Raw genomic sequence first — 13,113 nt, forward strand, 5'->3', positions numbered from 1 at the left:
GAAGCACTGGTACAATTCACCTAGACAAGCTGACACACTTTAAATAATAGAAAGAAGTGCAGAAATCGTCATCCGCCCTTCCCCCCCTAGGAAGTCATCCTAGAGACATTGGGTGTCATCCTAGGGACATTGGGTGTTTCCTGAGGAACTTTCCATGGCCTTGAAGGCCTGTAGAGCCACTGGTGACATTGACATCAGAGGTGGTATTCAGCCTCCCGAATTGGAAGGGACTTTGGTGTTTTTAATTATTTCCGCCCTTATGTTCAATAGAAATGTGCCTTCTTCTAATTTAAATCCTCTGTTTTGTATCCTCTGGAATCTTGGCTTTCCTCCGTGTGACTTATTTTCAGTTGTTTGAAGAATTCTCTCATGCTTTCAGATTAGAGATAGATAGATACTGTGGATGGATGGATGGATGGATGGATGGATGGATGGATGGATGGATGGATGGATGGATGGATGGATGATGGACGGAGGATGGGCAGACACATAGACAGACAAAGAGATAAGATAGGTAGGTAGCAAAGGTGGTATCCAAGAAGTTCTGGCAGCGGAAATTTTGAGTAGTTTGGAGAACCGGTAAATACCACCTCTGGCTGGCCCCGCCCCCATCTATTCTCTGCCTCCTGAGTCCCAGTTGATCGAGAGAGAATGGGGATTTTGCAGTATCCTTCCCCTGCCACGTCCAGCAAACCACGCCCACAGAACCTGTAGTAAAAAATATTGAATCCCACCACTGATTGGCACATATGCTTCCTCAGAACTATCAATAGGAACATTAGATTCCGTGTCAATAGGTTGGACTAGAAGACCTCCAAGGTCCTTTCACCCTATGCTATTTTTTTATTCTGTTCATTTCATCTACCCAAAACAAACTATAGTGGTTCTTTGAGTTAGGAGGGGTGGGGGGAATTCAGTGGCCATTCGATGGATTCCTACCTTGACAGACTTCCTTAGAGAGAGCCTTAAGGCCCCATTTCTGTCTTGAATACGTTACAATTGAGCTCTGCTATTTCATTTTACGCCCTGTTTTTAACTGCATTTTTTTTCCTGCTTTAGAGATACGGTTTGGCATATCGGTGGGCAGCTCTGTCATAAGGGTTCCTCATTTCAACCCTAAGCTACAAATATTCCCCTGTATTGATAATCCTTTTTATTACGCGCCCTGCAACAGATCAGGTCACTGCAACTCTATTAAATTTTAAGCTAGTTACCGTATTTTTGGAGTATAAAACGCACCTGAATATAAGACGCCCCAAGGTTTTGAAGAGGCAATTTTTTTAAAAAAAGGGTTTTGCACTTGGTAAACCTCCCAAAAATGGCCCCTTTTTCATGAAAACGGGCCCATTTTTCCCCCCAAAAAAGCATGAATAGACTTTAGGAGGCTTATAGAGTATTCCTGGGGGCGGGGGGGGGGGGCAAAATTGAACAAAAAACTGGCCACTTTTTCTCTGAAAGCCTCCTACAAGCTATGCACGGCCATTTTGGTGAAGGGGTGGGGCTTCAGGAGGCAAAAAAATGCTGTATTCAGTGTATAAGATGCACCCAGAATTTCAGCCTCTTTTTTGTGGGGAAAAAGGTGCGTCTTATACTCCAAAAAATACAGTAAGCTCACCAGTTCTAATGCCAGTGGATTTGATTTAAATCAAGTTGATTTAAATCATGGTTTAAATTGTTAGTAAAAAAGCTTGATTTAAATCAACTCGATTTAAATCCTAATTTGTAAAGAGCAACCATCATCTCTGTCCTGCAGTGGCTCCTCTGTGACTCAACAACAATCCCAATATTGCAGCATATAGTACAGCTTCATGCTACATAACTAAGCTCAATTTCATGCTGAATAAACTAAATTATGAATGTATCTTAAATAGAAAACTATCTTTAGATTTTTTACTCCAAAAGCATTTTATTAAAATAAATTTAATTTTAAGAAATCCAATTTAATTTTTTTTAAAAACCTTATTTTTTTTTAGTTGTTTTTTTTTTTTAATCATCAATTTTTATCCACCCTGACACCAGTCCTTGGTGGAGCTATTTTGCTAGCTCATTGGTGTCTACTTGTTATTAATCGGGTTCTGAGCCAAGTTCTCTTTTCGCCTAACTTCTATTCCTTCAGGATGAAGAATTCTTTCACTCCTTTTTGAAAAAGATTTTTTGGGGGCAGCAATTTTTTCTCCTTTTTACTTTGTTTCATTTTTTGGAAGCCCAAATACACACCTATCTATCAATTTCTCTGCTATCCATATGTTTTGATGCTTTCCATATCTCAAGAGTATCTTACAGTCTACATTTGAACCAGGAAAGTTAAGTAATTGGCTTCCAATGTGAAGATATGCAAACATCATCTGATCTGATCAATTTCTTTTCTGCGAGTAAAACTAGCAGAGAATAAAATATTTTCTTTTTTCAGACAAAAGCCAACTTGGTAACCCCAAGGAATGGAGAACCCCTTATTGCTGCAATTCAGGATTTTCTGACAGGTGTGTATTTTAAACCTTATTACCAATAGGAGTTGCACTTTTATTAACTTCAGCCTCAGATATGTCTTTCTAAAATAACGTGGCGTAACAAGGATATTTTATTTTAGCCTTTCCAAATGTTTCATTTTTCCAGTGTTGTGGAAAACAAAGCAAAACCCAAAAAGATTATGACCCGAGGCGAAAAATAGAAATGAAGATTCCTTTTTCTTATTTGTTGTTGTTGTTGTTGTTGTTCACCTGAGCTTTTAGGGAACTTATTGTTAAAAGAATGTTGGGAGTCTTTTGCTCATAATTGAAATAACATTTCCCCTTAAATTAAGAAATTAATACAATGTCACAGTTGTGGTTTTTTTAATCTCTTGAGAAGATTGGTATCGGAGTATTTCAGAAATAGTTATGTATGAACTGTAAATGCATGAACCTTGGACCACTTTTTCTGAAAGCTTTCCCCTAAAAGTTCCTGCTTTTTGACATAGTCTTACAGCTTTATAAAGGTGAAATAAAATGTGGGTATATAAAGAAGGAAAGTGCCAGGGGATAAAATATTTTTCTTCTTTGTAATCACTTTTTTTGTTCTTTTATCTTCTTACCATGTAAATGATCTTTGTTAAATAAACACATTGCTTTTTATTTTGGGGTTGTTTTACATCGCTGTTCTTCGCGATGTCATGGTACGAAAACCTGAGAGCTGATAAAATGCACCCACCTGAATGCTTTTTCTTTCTTTCTGGATTTTTTATTTTCATATTGTAGGTGCTTATCTCCTCACACTAAAGGACACTTTCTTTGACCGAGCGAAAGCATGTCAGTTGATCGCCTCTATTCTGGTGGGAAAGGATGAAAAAGTGAAAGTTCGCCTCCCACCTCCGGCAATTCTTAAGGTATGGCAGAGAGAGAGAAAGAGTGAGAGCGACAGAGGGAGAGAGGGAGGGAAAGAGAGAAAGGGAGGGAGGGACAGAGAGAGAGAGAGAGAGGGACGGTGAGTGGGAGAGGGAGAGAGTGGGAGGGAGGAGAAAGAGGGACAGAGGGAGAAAAAGAGGGAGTAAGAGGGAGAGAAAGAGAGGGAGAATGAGAATGAATATGTTTGAGTTCAAGATGCTCATCAAGTTGCTCCCCTCTGCTCGACCCCTCCATTCTTGGCTCATGGCCCTCAGTTGCCAGCTCGTCCTCCTTGAACTAGCACCTGGAGAACATTCTTCCACATCCCTATTTATAATCCTTTTCTCTTGGCCTCTTTTTTTATTTTAGCCAGTCACCTTGTGGACAGGAAAGCAGGTCTTTAGTATCATTCTGAAGCCTGGGGACAGTTGTCCAGTCAAGGCCAATCTCAGAACCAAAGGCAAACAATACTGTGGCAAAGGAGAAGATTTGTGCAGTAACGACTCTTGTAAGTAGGAAGGATCCCCTGATTTGTTATTGTGCTCATCGATTGCCAGGATTTGTTGAAGAGACTTTACTGTTAGTTTTGCAACAGTTGTTTTTTTTTGGGGGGGGGGGCAAGCTTGAAAAACAGGGAAGAAAAATAAAGTGTGTGTGTGTGTGTGTATGCTGGTCTTCTTGTATTCAGGTCTTTTTCCGTGTAAGATTGAGATTGTCTTGGCAATATTTTGGTAAGGTCCCACTCGCCATCTTCAGGCTGATGTTTTCTGCTTCGTGCTTGTGCGAGGTAAAACATGGTCGGAGCTGCCATTTCTCTATAAACCTTGGGGGGGGGGGCTGCCGGCTTTGTTCCTGTAAGTGGGTTGATTGGCTATGTAGTTGCATCCTGATTGATAGATGGAGTTGATGTTTGTAGATTGGTCGGCTGTTTCGTATCATCCTGTGTGGCTGAGGTGCTGGCTGTGTGTCCATTGTTCTTTTGTGTTGGTGAGGTGCTGGAAAAGGGAGGAAGTTTTTCCTTTTTTTCTGACTGCGTTCTTGAGTTCTGCAAAGCATGCATTTATTCTCCTATTAGTTTGTCCAATGTATGTGGTAAGGCAGATTTTGCATGGTATTTCGTAAACTCCTTGGTTTTCTAGCTGGATCTTGTCTTTGGGGTTTCTTAAGATGTTGGCTATTTTTTGGTCAGTGCTGAAGGCTGCCTTGATATTGTGCTTATGGAGAATTTTGCTGATTTTATGCCTTTGATGTAAGGGAGGAAGGCGATGCCGTTGTCTGTTCTGTGTCTCAATTCTTGGGGTGTGTCTCCTTTTGGATTAGGTTGGTAATTGTTTTTCTTTGGAATCCGTTGGAGATTATTGCGTTTGTGAGAGTGTGTAATTCAGTTTTCAGGTGGTCTTTGTCGGCTAGGCATTTGGTTCTGGAGATGCGGGTCTTGGCTACAGAGTTGATCTGTGCAGGGTGGTTTGTTTGTTTGTTTGTTTATTATATTTATATGCCGCACCGAAAATTTATATTTTCCCCCGAAGGGGACTCCGGGCGGCTCACAACTCAAACCAGGGAAGGGGGATACAGACAAAAAATTAAAAAACGACACATAACAATGCATAATTTAAAACATACAACAGTCATACCATTCGAGACGGGGGCAACAGCTCTTTAGCCCCAGGCCTGTTGGAACAGCCAGGTTTTAAGGGCTTTGCGGAAGGCCTGGAGGGTGGTGAGGGTTCGAATCTCCACGGGGAGTTCGTTCCAGAGGGTCGAAGCAGCCACAGAGAAGGCTCTCCTCCGGGTAGTTGCCAGTCGACACTGGCCGGCGGATGGAATTCGGAGGAGGCCTAATCTGTGGGATCTAATCGGTCTAGTGGAGGTGATTGGCAGCAGGCGGTCCAATACCATGGTGATGGGATTGTGAGTTTAAGTAGCGGTTGGTCTGTGTTTTTTCCAGTAGATGTTGTGTCCTAGGGAGCCATTGGGTTTTTTGTAGATTAGGACATCCAGAAAGAGGAGTTGGTTGTTTGCTTCTATTTCCATAGTGAATTGTATTTTGGGGTGTAGGGTGTTGAGATGTGTGAGGAAGTTTTCCAGTTTTTCTTTCCCGTGTGGCCATATTACGAAAGTGTCATCTACATATCTAAGCCCCAGAATTTGGGTTTGTGTTCAGATTTATCTAAGGCATTAGTTTCTAATTAATGTCTAAGGCAATTAATTGGGCACAGAGATGACGTCTCATTTCAATCAAGATGGATTGTTAAAGTAATTTTTCTTTTCTTTAACACTAGCCAATAGTCCGGTGTTGTCCAGGTATTTATAGGGGGGAATGTCCGGACCAAACATAATTTCTAATGTTGGATTTTCTCCCTTACCAGAGGGAGCCCCCTTGTGGAGTACTGTGAAGCTGTTACCATGGCCACTCCACTGCGCTGCAGTAGAAGTCATTTTACGGCAGTACAGTAGAAGCCATTTTAAGGAATAACAGGCTGCATCTTAACAGAACACATACCCCAATGAGTGTTAGGGGTGTCTTACCCCCACAGTATTTGTCTCCAGAGAGTAAGTCAGCTGTGTACCAAGTTTGGTTGCAATTGCTCGAGGCGTTCCAGCATTATGCTGGAACATACACACAGTCATTTTTATGGATAGATGATAGATAGATAGATAGATAGATAGATAGATAGATAGATAGATAGATAGATAGATAGATAGATAGATAGATAGATAGATAGATAGATAGATAGATAGATAGATAGATAGATGATAGATTATTTTCAAAATGCTTACAACTAGATTCTTGTAGTTCCTTGGATCTAGTTTATAATATTGAATTATATCCATGATGTGTCATATCAGCCTATCGATGGTTCAGAACTTTCTTCCTTGAGAAAGAATTTGCATAAAAATTCACCTGTTCACGTTCTAAACTGAGTTATTTTCCAAAGTGATGGTTTTATAGTGAGAACGATTCATTTTGTAACACCTTATACGATAAGTAGAGATCTGGGTAAGTTAATACACTTAAGTAATTGTTCCAAAAAAACAAGCACAGGAAAGAAAAATAGCCTTTTTTATTTGATTCCGAGTTGGTGTGCTACGGAATCTGTAACAAAAAGAGCACATCAGGTGAGAAATTTCAGGCACACAATGCTATCGAAATGTAATGAACCTTTTAAAATAGCCATGTCTTCTCCCAGGCTCATGGCAGCGGCTGCAGAATACCATAAAAATGCAGCTGTATTTCCCGTGTTTCTCAGAAAATAAAACCAAGTCTTATTTTCTTTTAGACTTGAAAATAAGTACTTGGGGCTTATTTTTGAGGCAGTCATCCTTCCCTCAGTCTGTGCTCAGCCTGAGGAATGGATGACAGGCAGGAAAATCCCCCTCCTCATTTTCCTCCCGTTCGCCAAAAAGCCTCCTGCAAGCCTCCCAAAAAGAGGGAAAAAGCAAAGCAGCTGACTGCAGAGCTACCAGCTTCAGGGAAGCAGCCCAACCAGCAGAAGCGCTTCTCTCAGGAAGAGAAGGTCAAAAGCAATATTTGCACTGCCCCAAGGGGCCAACGGGCTGCAGCTGGACAGTTGCCAATCCCCCACACCACCACTCGTGCTGGCCACACCCATCCCCTGCAGTTATTTTCAGGGTAGGGATAATATTAGGCCCACCCCAAAAAAATTACAGTTGGGCTTATTATTGGGGTGGTTCGTGTTTTCGGAGAAACACGGTAACAGTTGCAGACGAGTTCCCAGTTTGTGCCTTTGTGCCAGAGGTGGGTTGCAAATCCTGGCGCTATCGGTTCGCTCGTGCATGCGCAGAAGCGAGCGGGTAGGTGGAGCCTCCCACCGCCGCCACTACCGGTTCACTCGATCCAGGCCGAGCTGGGAGCAACCCACCTCTGCCTTGTGTGCTCCAAATCCCCTTTTTGGAATTAAATCAAGAACTTTGCACAGCCGAGCAAGGAAGGATCAAAGCTAACTACTCCAAAATGTTCCGTTAGCCAACTCAATTGCATTTGTGTTTCAGATGTTGCAATCCACAACAGCGAGTTGATGTCTGGTAGCATGGACAAGGGAACGTTGGGATCCGGATCGAAGAATAATATATTCTACATTTTACTGAGAGATTGGGGCCAAGTTGAGGCAGCTGATGCTATGTCAAGGTTGGCCCGACTGGCTCCTGTCTACCTCTGTGAGTACCTTGAACTGTGCTTTCCTCTTTAACTTTGAATTTCCCTTTGTTCTTTTCCCACTGTTGATTTTTACCTTCACAATGATGCAGTAAAAGAGATTAGTTTGGTGTTGTGGCCCAGCAGAAGCCGTTGGAGCTGCAAACAGACTCCAATAGCGAGGGACCCTATGAGTCGGCTCTGGAAGACAGGCTCTGGACAGGGTTCAGACTCCGAGCAGGGACCAGAGAGGCTGGTTGGCCACCAGGAGGCGCCTGAGGCATGGAGCAGCGGTGAAAGCCAAAGGGAGTATGTCCATGACGTCAGGCCCTGGAGCAGTGGTGAAGACATCAGGCCTTTGAGCAGTGATGAGGTTCAGAGGGAATTGGTCCCGGATGCCCAGCAGAGATGGGCAGATAAGCGCCGGCAGCAATTAAGGAGGCAAAGGAGTTAATTGGACCCAAATGGTTGTGATTAGACCCGTCCCAAGAGAGTATATAAGAAGAGACTTTGGGAGGAGGCTGTTTGTAGGAGTCAACTAATATACTAACGCTGGAGAAGCTCTCATGTGTATTTCTTATCTTGGAAGTCTGGGTTGCTGCCAAAGTCTTGTTGGTGTGTTAATTTACTGTGAATAAATTGTCTAGCAGTAATCTTGTGTCGGCGTGCCTCACCGTACAGAGGGGGGTCAGAACAGTTTGAGAACAATGGGTCACCCCAAAATATCCTCCACTGAGTTTCTATGGAGATTCTCAGCTATCCAAGTCATGGTTGTCCCAAAGGTGCTTTTTCAAGAGGCAACTGGACTTTCTGGTTTTACTTTGAAGACGTTTCACTTCTCATCCAAGAAGCTTCACCTCACAAAAAGATCACCTCACGATTATCTCGTGTAAAATGTTCTCCTTTACTGCAAGAGTGCTGATGTAGATGTTTGTTCTTTCTTTGCCACTGCATAGCTAATCGTGGGTTTTCCATTGGAATTGGCGATGTCACCCCCGGTCAAGGCTTGCTGAAGGCAAAATACGAACTCTTGAATGCCGGCTACAAAAAATGCGATGAATATATTGAAGCCTTGAAGACTGGAAAGCTGCAGCAGCAGCCCGGCTGCACAGCGGAGGAGACACTAGAGGTTAGTTATGTCCCATTTTTGAATTTTAATTTATTTACTAAGTTTATTTGCACCCAAGCGACGTCATCTGTCCAGTTGACAAATCCAGAAAAAGACATTATTTTACCAAGAGTTTAAAAAAAAATATTGCACAGAAGAAGCAAAACTAGTTCTGCGTTTCCCACACAAAAGCAAGCATAATTAGTTCTCCCCTTTCCCTACGGCCCACCCACAGTCCATTACATCCACCAACCCCTTCTGCTGATTTTGCTATGGGAACCTGCTGGCCATCCTGGGATACCTGCTCGGTGTGTCCTTGAGGTGGAAGCAATGTCTCATGGGAACCAACGGATGCTTGGATGCTATTTCCCCCCACATTTCATTCCACACACCCCCGCCCTTTTATTGTCAAGCTGCGAGCGAAGCAGAATGTAGGTGAAAATGCGAGTCAGTTTTAACAGCGACTCCTAAGTGGCTTCCAGCAAAGATAAAACCAACAGTACAAAACATTAAAATATTAAAACCATCAATGTTAACATTAAAATTAACAAAAATAGCCGAGGAAGGAAGCAATGTATAAATTAATGAGTAATATGTCAGTTTTCCTGAGAAAACAATTAATCAGTAGAACAATTTGCCTCCAGAAATTGTGAAGGCTCTAACGACGAAAGTTTTTAAGAAGATGTTGGATAGCCATTTATCTGAAGTGGTGTAGGTTTTCCTGCTTAAGCAGGGGGTTGGACTAGAAGACCTCCAAGGTCCCCTTCCAACTCTGTTATTCTATTCTATATGCATGTCAAGTTCAGAAATTGGATCCAGCATAGGATTGTTTTATCTTTGACAATATTGTAAAGCCTGCAGTGCATGTGACGTAGCCATTAAAATTCAAACTCCTGGTTTATTTATGATTTGAAATTAAAGAACGAGGCAGCTCCTCTTAATTTCTGTTGCCACAGAAGCTACGTCCTCTTTAGTTCTGAAAGGAACACTGCAGGGCAAATTCTTACAATTAGTAATCACTAATGGTAGTCTTAGGGACGCAGTGGCTGAGTGGTTAAGACACTGAGCTTGTCAATCAGAAAGGTCGGCAGTTTGGCGGTTCAAATCCCTAGTGCCATGTAACGGAGTGAGCTCCCGTTACTTGTCCCAGCTTCTGCCAATCTAGCAGTTCAAAAGCATGTAAAAAATGCAAATAGAAAAATAGAAACCATCTTTGATGGGAAGGTAACAGCGTTCCATGCACCTTTGGCATTTAGTCGTGCCGGCCACATGACCACAGAGACTTTTTGGGACAGCACTGGATCTTCAGCTTTGAAACAGAGATGAGCACCACCCCTAGAGTCAGGAACGACTAGCACGTGCAAGAGAAACCTTTACCTTTTCCTAATGATAGTTTTATCCCCTGGGAAAATTCAGAGTGATTAATCTCTTGTCTATTATTTTGGGGTACTTTGTTCTATTCCAAAAAATATGTGTTGGATTGCTACCTTAAGGATAATGTCAATTGTGTTTAGACCTGGTTACAATGAAATGAAAATAGACAAATTCTTGCAAGCATTGTTTGTTAATCGAGTCTTATTCTTAGGCCCTGATTCTGAAGGAGCTGTCTGTTATCCGAGACCACGCTGGCAGTGCCTGCCTTAGAGAACTAGACAAAAGTAACAGCCCCCTCACCATGGCCGTTTGTGGTTCAAAAGGTAGGACTGTCCATCCAAATTAGCACCTATCTCTGGGATCGATAGGTAGATTTTGCTTAGATATACCGTATTTTTTGTACTATAAGACTCACTCCCCCCCCCCCAAAAAAAGTGGGTAGAAATGTCTGGCTGTCTTATAGAGTGAATATTGCAGTGGATGTGGGGGGGACAGGTTGGTGTGGCACCAATCAGCAGCAGGGATTGATGCCACCTATCGCCACCACCGCCACCATCTGTTCATGGCAATTGGCAGCGAACGGCGGCGGTGAATGGGCCCTGGTGGCAGCGAATAGCCCACCGCGAATGGGCTGCGGTGAATGGGCCGTAGCAGTGGCGAATAGGCTGCAGTGAATGAGCCGCGGCAAACAGGCGATGGAGGCAGAGGCAGAATTTTTTTTTCTTGTTTTCCTCCTCTAAAGCTAATATGTGTCATACAGTCTGGAGCATCTTATAGTCTGAAAAATATGGTAATTACGGTCTATTCCCAGCAATAAAAGTCAGTGGGAGCAGTGTAGAGGCAACCTTCTAGCTAAGAGAGTATTCTGACCCAGCTTCCCAAACACAACAAACCTTCTGTAATTAATCAACGATTCTCAACGATGCCAGCAGCCCCAGCAAAAAGCTTCTCTCCCAATGGAGGCTAACAGGTCTATCCGGCAGGGAGATGAATAATCGCCTGCCACATCTATTCATCTCCACCCCCTGCCTTTTATCCCCAGAGCTAGAGTGGGGCTTCGCTAGCAGGGTTGGCTCTTCAATCTCAAGGACCGGCCCATAGATTTCCACTGCTCTTCTCTCCTCTGCCTTCTGTGCATCCGTGCATCAGGCACTGGACCCAGCTGTTCCTCTTCTTCCTCATCAGCCACCTCCAGACCTGGGGGCTGTTGACTCTCCGTCTGAGGGCTGATGGATGGCTCAGTCTCTGCCTCAGTCTCTCTCTCTGACAGCTCCATTCCATCTTCCCCCTCAGAGTTCTCATGTTGCCTTGATGCTGACCCTGACTCCCACACCTCCTCCTCATCTGATTCGGCTGCTGGAGGGGCTGGAGGCATCTATATCTATCTATCTATCTATCTATCTATCTATCTATCTATCTATCTATCTATCTATCTATCTATCTATCTATCTATCTATCTGCATTCTAGTGGTTAAAATGCAGGGGCTGCATTCCAGTCACTGTGCCTCCTAAGTTAATTTGGAGCACAGAAGATTTATTAAGCCTATTCACAACAATCTAGTCAACTAAAGTTAAACATTAAATTGGCGCCAGGTAAGGGTCAACGGAATTCAAATGGGGATTGGACTTGGATTGTTTGTGGCAACGTAAGGACTCTAAGCTGATGATCTGTTTAACTCTGCCTCCTCCCCCAGCTCTGCCTGCTCTTCTCGACTTACACAGTTAAAGTGCTGAGATTTCCTGGTAGGCTCTTCTCTAACCATTATTCAGACCTGGCCATACTTCGTTTTGTTTCGTTTAAGCTCAGCTGAGGGGGTAGGCAATAGCAATAGCAGTAGACTTATATACCGCTTCATAGGCCTTTCAGGCCTCTCTAAGCGGTTTACAGAGAGTCAGCATATTGCCCCCAACAATCTGGGTCCTCATTTTACCCACCTCGGAAGGATGGAAGGCTGAGTCAACCCTGAGCCGGTGAGATTTGAACCGCTGACCTGCTGATCTAGCAGTAGCCTGCAGTGCTGCATTTAACCACTGCGCCACCTTGGGATTCCTTCACCATCAGTCAGAGAGTAAAATCATCTCAAGAAGAATTTATTCACAGTGAATGCAACATTACCGGAGAAGCAGAAAAAATTATCTACATTGACTTTTGATATTTTACTTATAGTAATAGAATTGGGGTGGGGGTGGGGACAGTGTGGTAATACGTTTGTTTTCAGTCAGGGTGCTGCTGACCTTTGTTGCTGTCATTTTTCCCCCCAATAGGATCCTTTATTAATATATCCCAGATGATTGCTTGTGTAGGTCAACAAGCCATCAGTGGGTCCCGCGTACCTGATGGCTTTGAAAATCGATCCTTGCCTCATTTTGAGAAGCATTCCAAGGTAAGGAGCCTGTGAGTTAGAGTTCTTTAGCTGTTCCCTTCGTCTGGCGACTAATTGTCTCCTGCAAACTCCACTCATCTTTTGCTCCTCTTTTATTTCCTGGGGGGGGGGGGGGATTCATCGTCCACCTGTGGCCTTACTCCCAAGTCAACCTCTTTTCTTTAGTCGTTCCCTTGGTCTGGCAACTCTGCGCATGCCCACACTGGGAACAGGCTCCCGCTGTTCTTCTGCCCCACTGATCTCTGACTCTGAAGGCAGCTGATAACTGGAATATGGTTCTGGCCCCCTCTCTACATCCAACACAGAGCCCTCATCAGAGCCTTCCCCAGACTCCAAGACTGGCCCATGTTCCTCCCCAACATCCTGCCTGTCTGAATCTGCTGCCAGCTCCGATGGCAGTCCACAACAATCTGTGCCCACCAGTACTATCCTAACATGTTAACTGTGCCGACCGTGGAAGTAAATTCTACAGCAATATATTTCAAATGTGTTTTTTTTTTAATTCTCTTTCAGCTCCCAGCTGCTAAAGGTTTTGTAGCCAACAGCTTCTATTCTGGGTTGACGCCCACTGAATTTTTCTTCCACACCATGGCTGGTCGGGAAGGTCTTGTTGATACAGCTGTAAAAACAGCTGAAACAGGATACATGCAGGTAATTGGAGGCACTTTTCTATAGGGGGACCATCTGTGTAGCCAACTATAAGCATTTATGCTCCTTTAGGGTCAAGGATTA

At 43.5% G+C, this 13,113-nt stretch overlaps 2 protein-coding genes across 2 annotated transcripts in view; one reads left to right on the top strand and one right to left on the bottom strand.

The window, feature by feature from the left end:
• Positions 1-13,113, bottom strand: part of RPS24 (ribosomal protein S24) — a 94,004-nt gene that overhangs the window by 33,070 nt on the left and 47,821 nt on the right. The gene's annotated exons all lie outside the window — the stretch shown is intronic.
• POLR3A (RNA polymerase III subunit A) overlaps positions 1-13,113 on the top strand; it is a 57,494-nt gene that overhangs the window by 21,365 nt on the left and 23,016 nt on the right. Inside the window, exons 12-19 of the mRNA XM_087701794.1 lie at positions 2,411-2,480; positions 3,234-3,361; positions 3,729-3,867; positions 7,374-7,538; positions 8,472-8,644; positions 10,209-10,320; positions 12,263-12,381; positions 12,895-13,032. Coding sequence (XP_087557920.1) covers positions 2,411-2,480; positions 3,234-3,361; positions 3,729-3,867; positions 7,374-7,538; positions 8,472-8,644; positions 10,209-10,320; positions 12,263-12,381; positions 12,895-13,032 — 1,044 coding nt within the window. The remainder of the gene's footprint in view (positions 1-2,410; positions 2,481-3,233; positions 3,362-3,728; positions 3,868-7,373; positions 7,539-8,471; positions 8,645-10,208; positions 10,321-12,262; positions 12,382-12,894; positions 13,033-13,113) is intronic.

This window comes from Thamnophis sirtalis, unplaced genomic scaffold (assembly GCF_051295495.1).
Source record: "Thamnophis sirtalis isolate CommonGarterSnake01/CBP01778 unplaced genomic scaffold, rThaSir2_p1.2 scaffold_15, whole genome shotgun sequence".
Lineage (NCBI taxonomy): Eukaryota > Metazoa > Chordata > Lepidosauria > Squamata > Natricidae > Thamnophis > Thamnophis sirtalis.